Consider the following 22,456-nt stretch of genomic DNA (forward strand, 5'->3'; position numbering starts at 1 on the left):
AAGTTTACCTTTCACATTTAGTAAACTCTGCATAATGGTCTACATTAGCACAGCCATAACCTAGGGTGTAGCTACTGTATAGCTCTTCAATCCCTGGTTAGATTTCCTAACTGAGTATTATAAAGGGGAAAGTCAACCCTATGTTATTGACACTGTTTTCGTGAAGTTTGTGCATCTTTTTTTTTTACTATAATATGGTATAGCCTGCACTTTTTTCTCTCATGATCACTCCACTGCAAACAAAGAAAATAAGTAAAAAACATTGTCATTTACAACGCCAATAGCTCTAACTTTCCCAAATGCAAGGCTCATTTTATTGTTTATTACAGTTAAGTAGTGAGGTCTCTAGCCACTTGTGAAGTGACATAGCAACACAGTTGTAAAACCCTATTACTGTTGAATTGTGACATTATAATGCCTCCAGCAAGAACAAGCAGCCAAAGTGAAAGAGGTCACAGAACATCTATCCAGTTGCAGTTTGCACAATGAAACAAGAACTGACTTTCATTCTTTTGATCTGTATTTTTGAACTAAACAGTGATCAGCAAAAAGAACATATTTATGGCAAAGTTTACTTTTTGCATGCTATAGGTCATTACAGGAAAGTAAATGCAGAATCCCTCTGCGGGTTTCTACACTTTATGAGCTACAAGATTAAGCTGAATATAATATAATTTTGGAACAAATTACTAACAGCTTTTTGGTGTGCTTAATGTCGCCCTACAGATTCTGCTTTAATTTAGCAGTTTGTGGGAAGGGTGATGGTGTGACCATGTATTTTAAGTAATAAAACACACTCTGACGTTTATTAAGAGGATATTTCAAATCACCTCGTAATTCCATGACCTTATAAAGGAGCTATCCATTCAGCTTAATTCTTCTACATTGTCACAGAACTCCTCGGTGACTTGCAATGACCTTATAATGTACAGCAGGGGCACTTTATCCCATATATTCATTTGTGCCGTACTAAAAATATGTAGATTAGATGGTGTTGTAGGTGCATTATGATGCTAGTTTGAAAGTGGGCTTCCCCAAACCTAAAATATTGTCATAGAAGTAGATTAGTGCAGTGTAAAATAATAAGAAGCGTATTGTACTGAGTCTGTTTTGATTTACTTGCTATATACATATAGAGTCAAATGTGAAAGTTCATAATGGCTGCAGGTCCTGGAATGTGGCAATTTGCATATAAAACAGAAGAGTCACAACTTTGCCCAGTTGATGCAAAACCATAAATATGTTGTGACACACAGTTGCATAAATTTAGTGTTACGGGATGTGATGTGTCAGAACATTCTTTTTAATCCTACCAACATGTTAGTCAGGATTGTACTAGCTAACCTTTTAAGGAAGGAATTTATTTTAAAGTTGACACTAATAGCTAATATAGCCTTATGTCTCTTGAGCATATCTTACAAATTATTGATTGATGCCATTTGATATTAGTTAAGTGTTTCTTAGTTCAAATGGCCAGCGTGAAAATAAGCACTACCAGCATCAGCATTCTCAAAAGAAATGCTGGTCTGTGCAGGTAGCGAGAAACTCTTAGTAAACTTTGCTGTTTGTCATCTTTGCCCTAGTCCTGCAGTTCAATTATGCTCGAAGTTATTTGTCATTTCGAGAGGTCATGGATTTCTACCATGCATTCCCTAGGAACGACAATACAAATCGGAGCGCTTCGCGAACCCATCAGAGGTATGAAGCACTGTATAAGTGCTACAATACAAAGATATTCATGTTTAGCTTTTATTCAAGAAAAACTTAAAATTCTCCATCACTGGCTAAAATATGTTTTTTTTGTATTTGTAGGATAATAAAAAAATCCACTGATTATGCCAGCATTTGAAATTTGGGTGTCATAGTGGCAACACTGAAGTTAAGCATGGGCTGTTCTACTATTTGAATTGTCTCTAGGGATTAAGAGAACAATTGCTATTGGTTCCACTTTTTTTAGTAATGTTCACACAGATGTGCTTTGTCTACTCTAGTATAGAGTATTAAAAGTATCTTGTGTAGAAGTATACCATGTAAATCATGTATAGAGTACTGCAGAAGAGGTGTGCAGAAATTTACCCAGTCCACCATGTATCAGAGCTACTGAGAAAACGTGCAGAAATGCTACTGACCCTGCTTAAATAGAAAAAGACCAGCCCAAACTGCCAGGCCAGGTCCTCCCTGATCTAGCGGTTCATCACTCCAATTCAAGTTAGTTATGAATAGTTTTTAGCTTATATATCGGTGGCTTGTGAAATTTAGGGCAGAAAGGCTTATCTATCCAGAAAAAAAGTGGAGCATACTACTTGTTAAAATAAATAGGAGCAGGAAATAAAAGTCATAATTCAACACTCAGTATGTAATGAACCAAATGTGCACGTGTGTCTTTTTGTCTACAAAGCTTCAATTCAATAGACAGGCAAATGTTAAAGTTAAAACCTCTCATTAAACCGAATATACAAGTGAATGTTCACTTAGATTCTGGAAGCACAGCAAGTGATAACTTTGTTCACATATACCAAAAATAGAATCCTAATTAGACACTTATAACGTTGTGATTAAACACTAGAATCTCAAAATCTCTCATACACGTACTAGCCTTTATTCGGCTAACTCTTGCGTTCATTTACTTTTGTTTGCTGTGCACAAGGTGTTTTTCTTCCTCACTTCCTACAACCTTCACAGGAGCACAGATGATTCTAAGTCAATTGATTATTTTCGTCCATTGCCATTTGTCTGCACATTTTGAAGCTTTGCCATCAACAATCTTCCCTGTACTGTGTATTGTAACTTTTTTAATACGTTTTTTCTTTAGTCACTCTTCATATTTTTTTTGTATTCTTTCACTGTGGTCCCTGAAGAAGGGATGTTACTAATCCCGAAATGCATTGGGCATGTCATCACATGAAGACTTTATATGCGTGTTGTTTTAAAAATTATGTTAATAGTTTTTACACTACATGTAAATTGTTGTGAATTGTGTTTATTCACTGTGCTTCACATTGATTGCACATCATTATAAATTAGCAGAATAAGGGCTAGTACATGTATGAGAGATTTCAAGATTCTTATGTTTAATCACAACGTTATAAGTGTCTAATTAGGATTCTATTTTTGGTTTATGTTAAGAAAGTTATCACTTGCTGTGCACCGGAATCCTAGTGAACATTCTCTTGTGTATTCAGTTTAATGTGAGATTGGCGACCCTCGCTGGTTAGCACGTCGATTAGAGAACTGGCTGGAGTCTATTGCTTATATGTTGACTTACTTAAAAGTGTGCGCTAGCCACATTAACTCAAAAGTTAAAACCTGAGGCATGGACCCGGAGCAGCCAAAATGTATAGTCAAACAACAATACTACACACTGAAAAACTTAGGTGAAGTCTGACAGCAGGGGTCCCTTATCACAAGAGGTCAAGACAAACAGCCCCTTAAGTAGGGATGTGTCCTGGTTCCTATACTCTTCATCCTATGCATGAATGATGTTGGAAATTAATTGAAAGGTCAAAGATTTGTTCACATGTCCTGGAAAATGCACTGTGAATGTGTTGATGTACAGTGATGAGCTTGAATTATGTGACTAGGAAAGATCGGTTTGAAACACTTACTGCCAACATTCAAAGCCTGCAATACAAGAATATATCTGGGAAAGGTGAAATCTCCCTAAACTTTAGGCACACCATTCAGAAAGTCCTGGTTAATGTGTCCTGAACTATTTACTTTTGGGATTTTTACCTGTTTATTGAGCTCACACTGGGCACTGCGTCACTGTCGCACACACGTTCAGCTAGAAGTCTTGCTCTGATTTCCCGGGCAAACATTGCGGGACTTTGGCATTTGTAATCTGCAATTTTATCAATGACTCCGGGTGTGGCGACCTTTGGCTTTGAACCTCCGATCACTCCAGGTTTAATACTTCCAGTCTCATAGTACCTGCAAAACAGCAAGAAGCAGGGCCTTCGTTAACATGGTCATTTGAATAAATCTGTTTGATACCAAAATACAAAGGATGCTTTATTTCTGAACGTTCCCTTCATTCCAGTGGTCATGCCAAACATGGCACACATATGTATCTGGAGCACTATATCACATATTATGGCCTTTGAGATTAAAACTCATTTACAATTCCTTTTTGGAAACTTTTTCAGATTTAATTTCCTCAGAAATGTTTTAATGACACAAGTCACAAACCTGAAACCACAATACATTCAAGGAACAACTAAAATTAGCTGTAAATAAGTACAGAAATAGGGGAAAATACGCAACCTACTATATTATCTTCCACATAGAAGGGTTGCTTCTAGAGTTTTTTCATCTGGTGCACACTGTATCACCCATGTTTGATTATGTAGCACTCTCTCTTAATTCATGTAATAATTTTTTATAATATGCTCATGCGCGTGTATATCTACTTATGCTTGTTTTCTCCGCTTTAGTCCAAATCAAATATTCATTCTTCTTCATGACTCCTAAAGTACTGGTCTGAAATTGCCATTCTGCAAATTCAATTTCCATATAATGTAGCATCAGCCATTCCATATGATAGTTTCTTACTTTATACTTGAAAAATTCTAAAAAAACTGTTTGTTTACTTCTATGTACATTGCCCATGCTAGGGGAAATATTGGGGTTCTCTCTTGTTTCGTACTTTCCTAACATTTGGGATGGGGAGCCCTCTTGGAACAGAACTATTTGTTTCATTCTCCACCCTACACAGCAGTGCCAGTGCTTTGTTTAGAGATGTCTGGGAATCGCAATGGCAAGAAAGGTATTTTTATGCCTCTAGGGGCATCATCTAACGTCGTCAGAACTGACTCGGCGGCTAAGATTGTAGAGCAGGCACCATGTCGCGATGGGAGAGAGCTTTTCTCCGATCCATCAACACCATCCACAGTGACTTGAATGAGGAGATGGGCACCATTAAAGTAACATTGTTGAGAGCGGGTTATTGACTGGGGAGCAAAGAATAAAGAATATTGATAACTGAATTCAGGTACTGGGGGAGGGACAAACGGCAGGCTTAAAACTGAAAGAAGTATCAGCCTTTGAAACTAATCCAGTACTAGTCTTTACTGCCATGGAGGAGAGGATTAAGGTGTTGGATAATCTGCACAGGGGCAATCACTTTAGGATTCTTGGGTTACTGCTGAGATTGTCTTCCATACCCTTTCTGACGATTGCTGAGATTCTGGCTGAATTATTGGAAGTATGGCACGATGCTGGAGTGAAGGCTTTTACACTCTCCAAGAAAATGGGTCAACAGAAGAAGAGTGCTGGTGGCATAGCGTAGTTAAGTCTGTAGTTTAATCAGCTAAGTAGAAAGATCAACTTCAGAGGGTACCAGTGCGAAAGAAAGATGTAAAAATGGGGCAGGGGATGTCACTGCTACTTCATGATCTGAGCCCTCACACATTTGCTAGGAAGATAGACCGATGCGCAACTTTTGGATCTCTGTTGTAAGTAGTTTAGGTAGGTAGCAGGAAACGTCTTCAAGTTATTAAGATAGATTTATTAAGATACACAGCAGATTAGTAAACCTCACAGCTGACCAGACCATCAACTGCCAAGGCTGGAATCTTCACATACTAGATAGAACACTCTTAGGTACTATAGGAGATTGGGAAGATAGGAACACTAAGAAAGGACTACCGACACCAAGTAGCCACATTGAAGTAAGTATAAATATACAACATATCTTTTCCCTTTACAGATAAAACAAAAATGAAAGACTCAAACACATAGTAAGAGTTAAAGACTCAAACATATAGTAAGAGTTAAAGACTCAAACACATAGTAAGAGTTAAAGCATGGAAAACACAAAGAAGAAAACATATAACATGTAGGAGGTCAGCGACCTCATGGACATCCAGATCGCGAAGGCAGAGAAATAGGATCATGATGAGAATCGTGATGAAGATCATGATGACCACCTTCTCCCCTTCGATTGACAAAACATGAAGAGCCAGTCTACTCTCTACAATCCATCATTGTGGCCAACAAAAACAGGAATAGACAGTTTACTTTCTCCGATCAGTATTTGTCTGTTGCGGTTTCCCGCTCATTGTTGAAGATCGAATAGTTCAACAAGTGCCTCCAAGGCTCAACAAGTTCTGGAAGGATGCTCCCGTAGAAAAATGTGGAGCCAGTTCTCTTACAGTCCAAGAGGAAGTTCTGGAAGGATGTTTAGGTTCTGGTACCTTTTTTTCTCGGGTTATGGGCCTCTAGTTGTGGTTCGGGCCTCTGAGTTACCTTTAAATTTTATTTCTTTTGTGGTCAAACTGTCTCAGTACTGTGGGCTATATGGCGTGGTTCTAGACGCGGAAGATTTATCCCGAACCACTGTGTCACGATTTTCTGTCGTGGTACTGGAACTATTGTCCGTCACGAATCTCTTTCGTGAACGCTCCCGGTCCTGGGACACCCTTTGTCCACTCCCGGTAATGATTCTGGGACATCCATTGTCCCTTTCTGGATAGTTTTGAACCTTTGTTCACTTTTTTTTCCTGGGACCTTTGTCCCCTTTGTGAGCTCTCTCTTCGTGGTACTGGAACTCTTGTCTCTCACGAATCACTGTTGTGAACTCTCCCGGTCCTGGGACTTTCTTTTGTCCACTCCCGGTACAGATTCTGGGACCTTTGTCCCCTTCCGGTCCTGGGATGCTTTTTTTCCTTTCCCAGTACTGATTCTGAGATGTTTGTCATCTCCCGGTCCTGGTTCTGGAACATATCCTTTGTTCCCTTTTTAGTTCTACCGGTCCTGGGACGTGCTATGTCCTCTACGGTACTGACTCTGGGGCATTTGCCCCCTTCCAGTCCTCGGACATTGTTTTTTTTATCTTGTCTGTCCTGGTACTAAGACAATGTTCTATGTCCTGGTTCTAATTAGGTTCACGTTACACTTGTTATAATTTCCACCAGATCAATATTTCAATACAATTCGCCACTTTCCAAATTGTCCAATAACATTTATTTTCACAAAATACATAGTCTTTCTGAATGGTGGCATGTGACAAAAAAAAATCTGTCACATATTTTTTTTTTTGTTCTGCCTCATTGCTTTTGAGCTTTTCCCTGTCATGACGTTGCCCTTGTATTTGTAATATTTTCCACAGTATTGTACTCCACTAATTCTTAAATTATAGACACTGACCTTGGAAGTAAAGTTATTTGGTAATTCAATTAAAACTAGATCTGTACTTCATCTGATGTCTCATTGGTATGTGTACACTAACCTCTTAAGGTATATACTCGTTAAAATTATAATAAAGAGTGCTATGACTGTATCACATTTCAGAATGAACGAGCTCTTGAACATGTTGTTTTACAAGTAATAACGCCCATCTCCACAAGATGGGCGTTCAACGCTGTACAGTCTTTCAAGTCGGTTATGGTTGGAATGTAGATTAGATCCAATAAGGATCGGTTTGAGATTTAGATAACGGTGTAGCGATATCCTATCCAAAACAACGTTGACAGAAAGCACTCTATTTGCCCTCACTTTCCAATTGACACAAACACATGTGGTTGCATCGAAGCACAGGCGTAATGCAAAGATACGGCAGTCACACAGCAATTATTCACAGATTGTGTTTCTCTCATTGGAGCTGCTGGCTTTATGTTCTTGTCTTCCTTCAATTTCGCTCTGTGGAGTTCCGGTAACCTTGGAAACACATAACAAAATGGCCTATCACGTTGCGTGTCATTACGGGGTGACGCGCTAAGAGTCCTTCTCGGGTCATAGGTCGGAAGCAGGATGATGCAAAGACGCTGGATGTCGCAATGAAGACTCTGCTTCTCCACCAGAACCCACGGAGGTTCTACGACGTCATCAGAATGAGGGTGACCGTTTCTGGAAAGGATCTCCAGCTGAAAAACGGTAACGCTCTGAAGACTCCACTCACATCACACAAACACTTTACTCACGGTTGGGGAGATACGTGAGCGGTGCACTCTGAATGAGAGTTGTAGATTTTATTTTTTCTCATTTGATTTTTCCTTTATCTTGCATCTGGTTATGAGTTTTTCCTCATTATAGACTGTTGCTACGTTCGATTACTTCTGGCTGCAGTTAGAGATTCTTGAATGACTGAGGTTATTGGTACAATTAGAAGGCCAGTAGGCAGTAGTTCTGACTAAAAATTTACGTAATTCCGGCAGGATTTCTTAACTCCTTACTTCTTGTCACAGTTGTGTGAGACATATTCTTAAGTTACATGCAGCAGATGCTGATTCTATTCTTTTTTTATTATTTAATTATTTTACTTGCGGCTAAATTCTTCAGGCTTTCTTGCGTTACAAAGGTTTTAGGTTGCTCTTCTTCTTGTTACAAGCCGCAGTTAGGTGGATTCATGGTTGTGAGGTCTTACTCGTGCTGTGCTGTTCTTCCTCTCTGGTCTGGTCTGGTCAGCGCATAATGTCGCAAAAAAGAACACCCTGCTTCTCCACCAGAACTCACAGAGGTTCTACGACATCATCAGAATGAGGGTGACCGATCCTGGAAAGGATCTCCAGCTGAAAAACGGTAACGCTCTGAAGACTCTATGCCAAGGCTGGAATCATCACATACTAGATAGAACACTCTTAGGTACTATGGTAGACTGGTAAAATAGAAACACTAAGAAAGGACTACCGACACCAAGTAGCCATATTGAAGTAAGTATAAATATACAACAATCTCATAAACAGATGTATTGCTCCATGAGAGTTCACTCAGTTAAACTGAGGGCGATGCACTAGTGGAAGAGATTCTTATTTTCTCATTTGTATTCTGTGAGGGCCTTCCAGGAAAGTTTGGGCTCTTCCTCAGGCTGATTACACTCTGGGAGTAGGGGCTGAGATAGAGACGGGGGACAAGCACTGGGGATGGGGAGAAGACATGACAATTCACAATGTGTGGTCTATAGCGCGACTTCTCCTGGGAAGGAGAGATTGTTATTTTAATTGATCCCGGTGCTTCACACATTTTTGTGCTACTCTGTTCTCCCTTTTCATTGAATACATCTATGGGAGTCATGTAGAGTTAATGATACAAACTTTATTTGTAAATCTCCAAAAGGACTGTTGAGGTCGTGATTGACGTTTCTGATGTACTCCAGCTTGCGACAAGAAGTGAAATATAGGGATTAGGTGTTGGTGACATAGTTTATGCCTTTGACAGGCATGGCTTTGTTTACCTACTAAAAAGATTCAGATACAACAAGAAATGTCATCACAGCTCTCTGACCCTACTGGAACTTAAACAACATGGGCACCAAATCTACTGTCAGTGAGAAAATACACAAGGAACTTTCACCAACTGGTTACAATACAATACAATTTACCATTGCTTCTTACTTTTGCCTGGAGAAAGTTGCAAGGAAATCAGTTTCGATGTAGCACCGTCCGCATAAGGCATTTGTTAATGCCAATGGTGCATTATGCTCAAAGAACACTGTCTTCACAATGGCCATGTGAGGGTCAGGCCTGCGTTCTCTATCTGCTTAGACTAGTGCCTGATTAAAAGAATGGCTGAAAACAAAGACTTTTCTTTGTTTACTGTTATTGCTGCGTGCCTGTTACATTGAAGTGATTTGGTGAAAAAGAACAAAGTTAAGTCTTTAGCTAATAATTGGTCCCTTGCAGGAGGGAAATATCAAATCTGAATGTACTGCTAAACAATCTCACAAGAGTATAAGGGTCGTTACGGCAAAAATACAAGAAATATTTGCATTTTGGATTTCATAATATTTACACCAACACAGGGTGCTGCTGTTAAAAGTTGAAGTCGGTGGTCAATGTGCATATTTATTCACCTTTCCAATAAGAAGAATAAGGAAATACTAATATATTTATTCCTATAAATCTATCAATATAAATTGATCGATTTCTGACGGAGTAAAGATTTCGTGTGGAGTTCCTCTACCAGTATCTAATGTAACTGTTCCGCCTCCTTCAAAAATAACCATGTGCATCCTTTATAGAGAGATCTGTTTCCATGCACTGTTTTCAGTGTTCACTATTTCAATATATATAATGTGTGCACAATTTCATTGCATCATTTGAATATGTTTACTGATTCATGCACTGTTGAAATAGCTGATCTATTTTTCAAACAGTCCCGAAATTACCTCAGTGATGACGACATGTTACAGAATATTGATTGTACACATTAGGGAATGGGGAGCACTTCTAGTTTACTGGCTCTAGGCAGAACTTAGTTTTTTTTGTTATTGAAGCAGAACTAATGCATATCCTCCATTTTGTTTATTGATGTAGAACTAATGCATATCCTCCATTTTGTTGAAATAAAAAGTAAATTACGTTGGATTTAATGTTAAGTTATCATGAAGATATTCTGGATTTTACATGTCAAGGTATTTCTGTAATTATATTATTAGGTATCAGTAGAGAAGGGCAGACGAATTAAAAGGGTTTGTCCATGGGCAGTACAGGTTTGCTCACGCTGATACTTATAGGACTTCTTAAAGGGTGCCTCCCTGTGCTTGTTTTGGCGCTTATTTGTATCACACCCCTCTCGTGACACCACAGTTAGCCATATAAATGAGAGTGAATCATTCAGGCAATAGAATTATCCTGGGGTGTTGAGATTAACTTGGCTTTTTGTCATTGGGGAGTGGGAGAAAGGAGATCTTAAATGTGACCTCACAATCATAAATTATCAATTGTTAAGCTTCAGGTACCTCTTCCACCTCTGCTCTGCCATTGCTTCCTCAAAGTTGGATATGATGAGATGCAATGTATATTTAAGTATAAATACTCACTGGAGAGTGTCCTATAATCCTGTTTACATTTTTATTCCTCGTTTCCGGTTTTATCAGGTTCAAGTCAATTTTCACAACACTCATTTACTTTTTTAAACCTGTTAAAAATAATTGGCATCATTATACCTGCCAAGAATCTTGCTGACACAACCGTGGCTGACCCGTAACTGCCTGGAAATTTCACATGGTCTTATGCCTTCATGGGACAGTTCCACAATCCTTTGCCGGACACCGTCTGGGAGTGGGCGGCCATTCACAAAACTTCCTCCGAGTTGATTTACTCCTCTGGGTCCTGGAAAGAAAACTAGCAGAAAAGAGGGATTTTGTCACAACTAGAGACAAAAATAAAATGTACTGTAAATCTTACAATAGTATTGGCTTTTGTGTGCACCGTCAAGGTACCAGGCAGCATTGCTTTCCATGGGGCACAGCAGATCTCGCAACAGACTAACTCATAATAGTGTAAGAAGCCACTGTATGCTTCCAGGTCGCTCCACCTACCGCACGGCCCCCAAGTGCTGTCCTCCACCGCTGCTCCTGCCTGCTGCCACCGCTGATTGGCTCCAGGGACCCCGCCCTCAGGCCTTCCCCCTCGCCGCCTCCTCCGCGCTCTTTCCCGCCTTCCAGACCCCCGCCGCTGCTCCCCTGCGGCCCCGCCCCCTTCCTCTGCCCGATCCCCATTCGCCGCCCCGCTCCCGCCTCCCAGCTGCTCCTCCCTCGCTCTGCCCCCCCCACTCTCCATTTATGGCAGAGTCCGCGCGTGCGCGCAGCGTCCACGCGCAGCGGGCACGCTGATTATGCGCCGAAGGTGCGCCAAAGGCAAGCCCGTTGGCGCCCGTCCGCGCCTGGACCGCGCCCAGTGCCAGAACCCCTGGCCCCCGCCGCTGGTGCAATACTACCCGACAGACCTACGACGCCGCCACTCTCAACGCACTCAATGCTGGCCGGAACCCTGCCTGCTACCGAGCAACCCCAAGATGCACCTACGGACCCTTTGCCTGCAAAGCCTGCCGATTCACCTGCTACCGGACCTGCACCACACCCGCCAAGTCGAGCACCAGCAGCAACCACCGGAAGTGCATCCTGCTCAACACCCGCTCCGTCCACAGGCACGGCGTGAAAATCTGGGACCTGCTCGACGCGACAGCACCGGACGTCGCCTTCCTCACCGAAACCTGGATGAACGCCTCCTCAGCGCCCTACATCGCCATGGCCATCCCGGACGGATACAAGATCACCCGGAAGGACCGCGTCAACCAGACGGGAGGAGGCATCGCCATCGTACACAAGAACACCATCCGCATCTCGACTAACTCCGACGAAACCTTCACCGCCGCCGAACACCTGCACTTCCAGATACACACTGACCCCAAGACCACCCTCCGAGGCACCCTCATCTACCGACCACCGGGACCACGCACACAATTCAGCAAAGCATCGCAGACTTCATCAGCCCGCACGCCCTTCCCTTTGCCGACTACATCCTCCTAGGGGACCTTAATTTCCACCTGGAGAACAACAACGACAGAAACACCACCGCCCTGCTGGACAACCTCGCCAACCTCGGGCTCAAGCAACTGGTGAACACCCCCACCCACTACGCCGGCCACACGCTTGACCCCGTCTTCTCAGGATATATGATGTTACAACGCATACTGCAACAACGCATACCGTTGCGTTGTAAGGGGTGTATACCGTCTTCTCATCCAGCAAGCACATCTCCTTCAGCCACGCCACCGGACTCCACTGGACCGACCACAGCTGCGTCCACTTCAGCTTCAGAAGAACTACGACCCACCACCACCCACAACAGGTTCCCCGCCGGAGCTGGAGCAAGATCACCGCCGAGCAGCTCACCGCCTCCCTCAGCCAGAACACTCCCACCAGCACAACGGACCCCAACAAAGCAGCCAGCAACCTCACCAAGTGGCTGACCACCTGCACCGATGACCTCGCACCACCAAAGAACCCTCCCAGCAGACCCGGCAGCAAGAAAACCCCCTGGTTCAACGACGAACTCAAAGAATCCAAGAAGAACTGCCGCACCCTCGAGAAAGCCTGGCGGCTCGACCCGACCACAGACAACAGGACCGCCCTCAAGCACGCCGCCCGCAAACACCATCAGCTGATCCGCGCCACCAAGAAGACGGCACTCAAAGAACGACTGGACAACAACACCCACGACAGCAAGAAACTCTTCAGCATTGTCGAAGTTCTCCAACCCCAGCGCCGGAAACAACGACATCACTCCCTCGCAAGACCTCTGCAACTCACTCGCCTCGTTCTTCCACCGCAAGATCGCCGACATACACAACAGCTTTGACGCACAGACCACGCACCCTACCACGAACCAACGCCCGCCACCACCACCCTCTGCAACTGGACCCCGATCAGCACCGAAGACACCACCCGCACGATGAACTCCATCCACTCAGGATTACCAACCGACCCATGCCCACACCACATCTTCAACAAAGCCAACGCCATCATCGCACCCCATCTCCGAAACATCATCAACTCCTCCTTCCACACCGCCACCTTCCCAGAGAGCTGGAAGCACGCCGAGCTGACCGCCCTCCTAAAGAAACCAACGGCGGACCCCACCGACCTCAAGAACTACCGTCCCATCTCGCTCCTTCCTTTTCCGGCCAAAGTCATCGAGAAGACCGTCAACAGACAGCTTGCCGCCTTCCTCGAGACGAACGAATCCCTAGACCCCTCGCAGTCCGGGTTCCGGGCCAACCACAGCACCGAGACCACCCTCATCGTAGCCACCGACGACATCAGAACCCTGATCGACAACAGGGAAACAGCGGCCCTCATCCTCCTGGACGTCTCTGCGGCGTTCGACACTGTCTGCCACCGCACCCTAGTGAAGCGCCTCAGCAACATCGGAATCCGAGAGAAAGCACTGGAGTGGATCATCTCGTTCCTCGCCGGAAAAACCCAGAGAGTCCGCCTCCCTCCGTTCAGATCCGAGGCCACCGAAGTCATCTGCAGTGTACCACAAGGATCTTCACTCAGTCCAACCCTCTTCAACGTCTACATGAGCCCCCTCGCAGCCATCGCACGCCAACACAACCTCAACATCATCTCCTACGCCGACGACACCCAGCTGATACTCTCCCTCACCAACGACCCCACCACCGCCAGAGCCAACCTACACGAAGGGATGAAAGACGTCGCCGACTTGATGAGGAACAGCCGCCTTAAACTGAACCCAGACAAGACGGAAGTCCTCATCCTTGGATCATCACCCTCTGCCTGGGACGACTCCTGGTGGCCCCCGGCCCTGGGCACCGCTCCCAAACCAACAGACCACGCACGCAACCTGGGCTTCATCCTGGACTCCTCCATGTCGATGACCAGACAAGTCAACGCCGTCTCATCTTCATGCTTGAACACCCTGCGCATGCTCCGCAAGATCTTCAGATGGATCCCCACTGAAACCAGGAAGACTGTCACCCAGGCACTCGTCACCCGCCGTCTGGACTACGGGAACACCCTCTACGCCAGAACCACAGCCAAACTTCAAAAAAGACTCCAAAGCATCTAGAACGCCTCCGCACGACTGATCCTGGACATCTCCTGACACAGCCTCATCACCAGACACCTGAGAGACCTGCACTGGCTCCCCGTCAGCAAGAGAATCACGTTCAGACTCCTCACCCACGCACACAAGGCTCTCCACGACCTGGGCCCCAAGTACCTCAACGACCGCATGACCTTCTACACGCCCACCCGCCAGCTACGATCGATCAGCCACGCCCTCGCCACCGTACCACGCATCCGCAGAGCCACCGCCGGAGGAAGATCCTTCTCCTACCTGGCAGCCAAGACTTGGAACTCCCTCCCCACCCACCTTCGTCGAACCCAAGACCATCTCTCCTTCAGGAAGCAGCTCAAGACCTGGCTGTTCGAGCAGTAAAATACCCCTCTCACCCAGCGCCTTGAGACCCCAGCGCCTTGAGTAGCGCGCTTTACAAATGCCATGATTGATTGATTGATTGATTATGCCTATTCTGTATGTAAGCTGTTTGCTTGTTGACTGATTAGATAAATATTATTCTATTTTATTGTATAGTAGCATTTATATGGAGTACCATAGCCCTAACGAGATGACAAAGTGATCTGATTTACTTCGGTTTCATGAGCGACATTCCAGACTGCGGGGTTGAACAGGAGATGGATGCAGTATGTCTTAATCTGGAAGTGTTGGGTGAGGTGTGTGAGGTTCACAGACATACTTCAAACATGAAGAGGTGAGCAATGCCGCTCATAGGTATAAAGTGCGCAAAACGTGAGAAACTATTGCTTTCAGGTGTGATCACTATTGTTGGACCCGGCCTCGTGGCGTAGTCCTCCCTGACCCGTGCAGCTTCCCATGACCCTGATCCACCCGACCCTTCCCGACATGACCTACATCCCCGACACTGGGCTCCCCGTCCTCGCCCTCCATTTTCCAGGTAACCGAGGCCGAGGCCCATGTCCCCGCACCTAAGATGGCTGGCCCGGCCCCAGCCCGACCTCGGCGCCATACCCAGCCAGGGGGTAGAGCGCTCCCTGTGAGCGAGAGAGGGAGGGGTAGCTAGGTCACACCTTCCACCTCCCCTCGAGAGATGAGTTTCGATCATCCATCTGGCCTCCCTGAGGGCTGGCTCCAGGCCTGCTGAGTGTCTGGGATCCCTCCAGACCCAACTTGAAAGGATGAAAGGAGCCACCAAGTGGGAACCCCCAACAACCAGCCCCCAGGTGCTAAGACCTCCGCCTGCGAGGACTCCGGACATCAAAGGAAAGGAGTCCTATATCAAGGGTGGCTCTGGGACGATCAAACCAGTTGTATCCTGGACTACGTGAGCCCTGCTGACCTCGTCGCGGCTCTCCTGCAACCTGAAGAACTATCTGAGCCCTGCTGACGCTGTTGCGGCTCCTTGCAACCGAAGAGACCACCAAGCCCTGCTGACGCTGTCACGGCTCCTACCGAGCAGAGACAGACTTCTGCCCGAGCCCACCGAGCCCTGCTGACGCTGTGCGGCTCCCCTGCAACCTGAGAACTCCTGAGCCCTGCTGATCTGATCGCGGCTCCCCAAGACCGTAAGAACTACCACCTTCTTGCTCGAGCCCTGCTGATTCGATCGCGGCTCAGAGACTATTCTGGTCCGGCTGGACCCAAGATCACTCCGTATCCCCCAGCTCGAGGATTGAGGGCTTTGCGCCGGATACTTTGACCCTTGAGACTGTCCCGCTACCCTACCCCTACTGAGACTCTTTGAGCCCTTGCTCGCCTGTACATGAGAAGCTGCGGATCATAAAGATCACTTTTTACGTGAAGATATAAAGAATACGTTCTCTTAATCCTACGGTGTGGTGTCCCTTTGTCGAGTGGTGCTAGCGCAGAACGTACGATTCTAGATTTGAGATCCTCTCCCTGAGGGTCTTCCGCCAGTGCTCGGCTGTGTTCCTAGGAGAGGTGGGTCACATGGGTGGTCAGGTGCCAAGTCTGTCCTCCCCTGGGATCGCCCCTCTAACATTGGTGGCAAGCGACGGGATCCGAGTTCATAATCTAGACATCGTACAGTAAGCGGCTGACGCACTACCGAACAAAGATGACAGAGAAAAATACCAAGAGTTCCACTGAAGCTGACGCAAGTACCATGTTCCTTGCTGAACGGCTAGAAGAGTACACGGACCGAGAACTGAAAGAATTTTGCAAAGAACAAGGAATTGCTACCACAGGCCTGAATACGAAGGAAGATATGCAGAAAGCCCTACAAACTTGGGTAGAGTCCGAGGAAACCCCTCCCCCGTCAGGAGGAGGAGCAGAACAGCCGACCGAACCCGAACTCAACCCAAGAGAGGGCAGCAACACTCCGGTACGGAGCAGCACCCCAGAAGGGGGCCTCTCCACGGGAGAACTAGCGGACAGAGAAAGAAACCGCAATCATGAACTTTAATTGGCAAAACTCAAAATTGAGTGTGAATTGAAGCTAGCAGAAAAGAGACTAGTGGTAGAGCAACTACGAGTACAAGGAGAGTTGGAGGAGAAGAAACTCCAACGGGAACATGAAGACAAGAGACTCCAGCTGGAGCACGAGCGCGGCCTGAAGGAGATCGAGCTAATGGCCCGGTGTCAGGATCCAACTTGATTCATTGTTTGATATGCTGTTCATGCTCTTCGCATTTATTTCATTGCCTAAATATGCTTGACATTTGTCTGGGTTGTTGTAGCAATACCTATAGCAATGCTTGTTTATCTTTTATTGCTGTGTCAATGCTTGTTTACGCTGTGCCAATGCTTGTTAAGCCACTGTCAAGTTTCTCGGATTTCTCTGTGTGCTGCCGTAGTCTTTTGTCCCTTTGCAGCTCCTGTACCGGAATACAGGGCTATAAAAGGGTGCCACGCCCTGGAAGCCGTGCGGATTATTAATGACGGTTCCCGAGTGAAGACGTCTTCTGTTCCGATCCGGTCTTCGCCTTCTGACCCGAGAGCTGAGGAGTCCCGCAGCTGTCCCTGATTTATGGTAGTAGTCTACCACGAATATCCGCTTGCAGGAAACGCAGGTAGGATTTATCCTTTTTCATCTTGAAACACGAGCGCAAGATGTCCCGGCTGGAGACTTCCTCGAGACGCTCATTAGCCTTAACGCGAGTGACTGTTTGAAGCATATTTTATTTCTAGAAAGCTGCCGACTCATTTCCTGAAGCTCATTTCAATTACAATTTGATGACTCTCGTTCATTGCCGATTTGAAAGCGCTGAATATCGCATTTGAAAGCAAAAGACTATTATTGAACCATCACTTATTTATGTTGCTCAATCTGCTTTTCTGTGTAAAATAACAGTACAGTTATTTGATCTGCACTCAGCATTGTGATAGTTTGATTTGTACTAAGTTACATGATTAGAACCACAGTTTTCAGATCTACTAATAGGGATTGTTTCTCATTTTGTAACGTTCTTTTTCCCTTTTGCATATTTTGAGCAAGATAACTGAATATCATTGCATGAGGTTAATGCAAGGTTAAGTTGTGACATACTGTAATTGGTTAATTTAGTTCGAGGCGAACATACTTATACTGAATAGGAATTAATAGTCATTTTACAGGTTTTTGTTCCTGTCCTATATGTGGGAATAGCTTGGTCAAAAGTTAAGCAAATGGTTAGGTTCACAATGCTCAGTTTAATTTAGATATTTTTCCTAGGTACAGGAATTTAGCCCACTTAAGGTTCTTAGCTGGAGAGCACAGGAGTTCGAGTGTTCCAGTGTTTTATTTCTTCTCGTTCCAGATCTCCCTCCCCGCAGTACCCTCCCTTACCTCCCCTCGTCTAGCCACTTCGATCCTCTGCGGAACTTACTAAGTGCAGAGTCGAAGCTGCTGGAAGGTGAGATTTTGGGGACTGCTCCTGAGGAACACTTAAAAGGACTTACAAAACCTTAAGTTTCTGACAGAATAATCCGCCCAAGAATTTAGTTCCTCCCGAGCAGTACTCAAATGATGGCCACCATGAATAACCTCTGAGCTATGATAGGGAACCTGCAGAAGGAACTAACCGCTAGTAGACATGAAACTGCAGCTTTAGCCAACAAGGTTACCCATTTACAGTCACGTTTGGACTCAGTGCCGCCATCTAGTCAACTTCAAACATCTGTTTCAGTTACTGTTCCTACGTCAGTTCCTTTGGCCCAGCCTGAGAGGTTTGCTGGGGAGCCAAACAAATTTCAGACCTTTTTAACTCAGGTACAATTGCATTTTATGATAAAACCAGCTTCATTTCGAGATGCTCAATCCTGAATCGCCTTTTTGATCTCCTTTTTAAGTGGAGATGCAGCTATGTGGGCGGTTCCCCTGGTTCAATCAGATGATCCTTTGTTATATAATTGGGTACAGTTCAAACGTGAATTTGAAAGGATCTTTGATAGACAAACTATTACTGGATAAGCAGATAGAGAACTATTGGAATTAAGACAGGGAAACAAGGAGTTGGTACACTACCTCACTCAGTTCAATCGTCTAGTGGCTGAGACTGAATGGCCTGAGGCAAAAAGGGCTGTCCTGTATTATCAAGGACTAAGAGATGAGTTAAAAGACCTCATTGCACCAATTGACCCTCAACCCCGTTCATGTGCTGATTTGATAGCGCTTAGTCTTCGTTTGGATCACCGGGTTGCGGATCGTAAAGGTGATAAAAAAAGAACGGATGTCCGAATCTTTACTAGGGCAAAAGACAAATCACATTCAAACACGCAAGAGACCACAGAGCCCATGGAAATCGGAAGTTTGAGGAAACCATTAACTTCTGAGGAAAAAGATGCTCGGCGAAAAAATGGCCTTTGTCTTTACTGCGGAAAGAAAGGCCATTTCGTTAGAGACTGTTCTCTTAAACCTAAAAATTCGTGGTCACGAGACAAGAAGGAGAACAAGTCGGAAAACTAGAGAACTCGAATTTGGATCAGGAGACTTTTTCGAGTTGGCAATCTCCTCCTGAACAATCAATAGCGAATACTTTACAGTTAACTGTGCCACACCTAACTTTAAATGTTCATTTCATTTTGCCAGATCAGAAACAAATTATGGTAGCAGTTATGATAGACTCTGGTGCTACCGGAAAGGTCATCGATTCTAAGTTTATTTCCAAAACAAACATACCTATAATCACAAAAGCAAAACCTGAAATAGTTTACGCTGTCGATGGGACTCAGCTAACCTCAGGAATGATCACCCACTGTACCAGCTCCCTTTCTATGATCTGTGATTCAGGCTACAGAAAACACCAAGAGACCATTTCTTTTGCTATAATTGATGCACCTAAATTCGGAGTTATCCTTGGCATTCCCTGGCTAACCCTGCATAACCCTACCATCGAGTGGGTTAAACGTTCAATCGAATTCACATCCCTTTGGTGTAAGCAAGAATGTTTTGGTCCAGAACAGGATTTGAAAGAATCCCCTAGTTCTTTCCTTCATTCTGCTTCTGCCCTTTATATCCCTACAGCCGCTGAACAAGACATAGACTTACCACATATTTATGAAACTTTCGCTGATGTTTTTTGTGAACAGAAGGCCGAAATTCTACCACCACATAGGGATTATGATTGTGCTATTGATCTAGTACCTGGAGCCAAAATACCCTGTAGTAGAATCTACGCATTGACCGATCAGGAAAACAAACATCTTCGAGATTACCTAGATACATTTTTGAAAAATGGTTTCATCTGGCCCTCCAAATCTCCTGCAGCCTCTCCACTCTTCTTTGTGCCTAAAAGTAATGGAGAACTACGCACTTGTATTGACTATAGAGCACTTAATAATATCACCATTAAGAATCGGTATCCACTACCATTGATCCCGGTACTTCTTGATCAAGTGCGATCTGCCACGATTTTTACTAAACTTGATTTACGAGGCGCATACCACTTAGTGCGCATTAGACCTGGCGATGAGTGGAAAACTGTCTTTCGAACTCGCTTCGGCTTGTTTGAGTATTGTGTAATGCCATTTGGCTTATGCAATGCCCCAGCCGCCTTTCAATTTTTTATTAATGATGTCCTTCGAGACTATCTTGACAGATTCGTCATAGCATACATCGATGATCTTCTAATTTTTTCTTCTTCAACTGAGGAACATATACAACATGTTAAAACCATTTTAACCACTCTGAGAACCCATGGTTTGTTTTGTAAACTGTCCAAATGTGAGTTCCATACTACTAGGGTTGAATTTCTTGGCTTCATCCTTTCTCCATCTGGCATTACAATGGCTCCTAGAAAAATTCAGGCAGTTCTTGATTGGCCAACTCCAACTTCTGTAAAAGATATTCAACGTTTCTTAGGGTTCGCTAACTTTTATCGTCGTTTTATCAAGGATTTTTCGACCCTGGCCACTCCTTTAACTCAGTTACTGAGAAAGAACGTGAAATTCGTTTGGACCACAGACACTGAATCCTCTTTTCAGACCCTCAAAAAGACATTTACCCAAGCACCTATTTTACGACATCCAGACACTGAAGTGCCTTTTATAGTGGAAGCCGATGCTTCTGATTTCGCAATAGGAGCTATCTTATCACAAAAAGATCAGAAAACCAATGAACTACACCCCATCACCTTTCTATCTAGAAAATTTCTGCCTGCAGAATCCAACTATACTATAGCAGAGAAAGAACTCCTGGCCATTCGTTATGCTTTCAAGGAATGGCGTCATTATTTATTAGGGGCAAAGCATACAGTGACAGTATACACGGACCATCGGAACCTACAATTTTTGAGATGTGCAAAGGCTCTGACTCCCAGACAACTTCGTTGGACGCTGTTCTTTGCAGAGTTTGATTTCATTATAACTTTCAGACCAGGCACTAAGAACAACAAAGCAGATTCTTTGTCACGATATGACTACAAATTAGACGAACCTCTTCAAATTCCCAAGCCTACGAGCATGCTGTCAAATAATCAAATCATAGGTGCCACAATGTCAGATGTTTTCTTTCAACAAATGAGACAAGCAATGCCAATACCTAAACTTCTATCCTGGGTACAAGGAGGGCCAAGTAGAACTATCCATCAAAATCTGCCCTTTTACTCAAATCTTTTGTTTGTTCCAACCAAAAAGTTACAAACACAGGTTCTACCGTGGTGTCATGTCAGTCAGTTAGCAGGTCATCCATGTATCGCAAAGACAAAAGACCTAATTCAAAGAAATTTCTGGTGGCCAACTTGGAAAAAAGATGTGATTTCTTTCATTCAAGCCTGTGACATTTTTGCTCAAGCTAAGGGGGATCATGGGCGCAAAAAAGGCCTTTTACTTCCTCTTCCAACCAGGGCCGGACTGGGAACCAGAACCGGCCCTGGCAAAGTGCCCGGCCGGCCCCCCTCTCCCCCTCCGGGAGGAGAGGGGAGGGGGGAGAGGTGCGACCGCGCTCTGTGACAGGGCCGGTTTTCGGCCGTTTTTGTTACAGGGCCGTTTTTGCAGCATAACGGCCCTGTAACAAAAACGGCCCCAGGGACCCAAAACCGGCCCCCAACCATGCGGCCCACCGGGGGATTGCCCGGTGCCCTCAACGGCCAGTCCGGGCCTGCTTCCAACACCAACACAAGTCTGGGAAGACATAGCGATGGACTTCATAACCGATTTACCAGAAGATCAGGGTATGACTGCCATTCTTGTAGTAGTAGATCGTTTATCTAAAATGGCTCATTTTGTTGCCTGCAACAAACTTCCCACGTCTTCTCAACTTGTGCAACTCATTTTACAACACGTGGTACGTTTGCATGGTCTTCCCAGGTCTATTACTTCAGACCGAGGTCCACAGTTCATTTCACAGTTTTGGAAAACCTGGTGTGAGGCTCTTCATATTAAAAGTAACACGTCCACTAGCTTCCATCCAGAAACGGACGGACAAACAGAACGAGTTAACCAGATTCTAAAACAATACTTAAGATGTTTTTTATTCAAGAAACAAGGGTCCTGGATGACTCTTTTATGGGAAGCAGAATTTGCATACAACAACTTGCGAAATGCTTCCACCGGTTTGTCACCGTTTTTTGCTGTGTATGGTCGGCATCCTCATTTCACACCATTACTTCTGGCTCATCAAAAAACCAATATACCATCTTTGGACTCACATTTCCGAGAGATGAAACGAGTAACTGAGATCTTACGTAGAAATGTTTTAAGAGCTAAAGCTACTTACAAAGAATTTGCAGACA

At 44.6% G+C, this 22,456-nt stretch overlaps 1 protein-coding gene across 1 annotated transcript in view; it reads right to left on the reverse strand.

Moving 5' to 3' along the window:
- LOC147690361 (uncharacterized) overlaps window positions 1-22,456 on the reverse strand; it is a 178,850-nt gene that overhangs the window by 43,775 nt on the left and 112,619 nt on the right. The window contains exons 5-6 of the mRNA XM_086937997.1: window positions 10,883-11,060; window positions 3,733-3,930 (exon numbers count right to left, since the gene is read on the reverse strand). Of these exons, the coding sequence (XP_086794123.1) occupies window positions 3,733-3,930; window positions 10,883-11,060 (376 nt within the window). The remainder of the gene's footprint in view (window positions 1-3,732; window positions 3,931-10,882; window positions 11,061-22,456) is intronic.

Source organism: Lissotriton vulgaris, chromosome 9 (genome assembly GCF_964263255.1).
Source record: "Lissotriton vulgaris chromosome 9, aLisVul1.2, whole genome shotgun sequence".
Lineage (NCBI taxonomy): Eukaryota > Metazoa > Chordata > Amphibia > Caudata > Salamandridae > Lissotriton > Lissotriton vulgaris.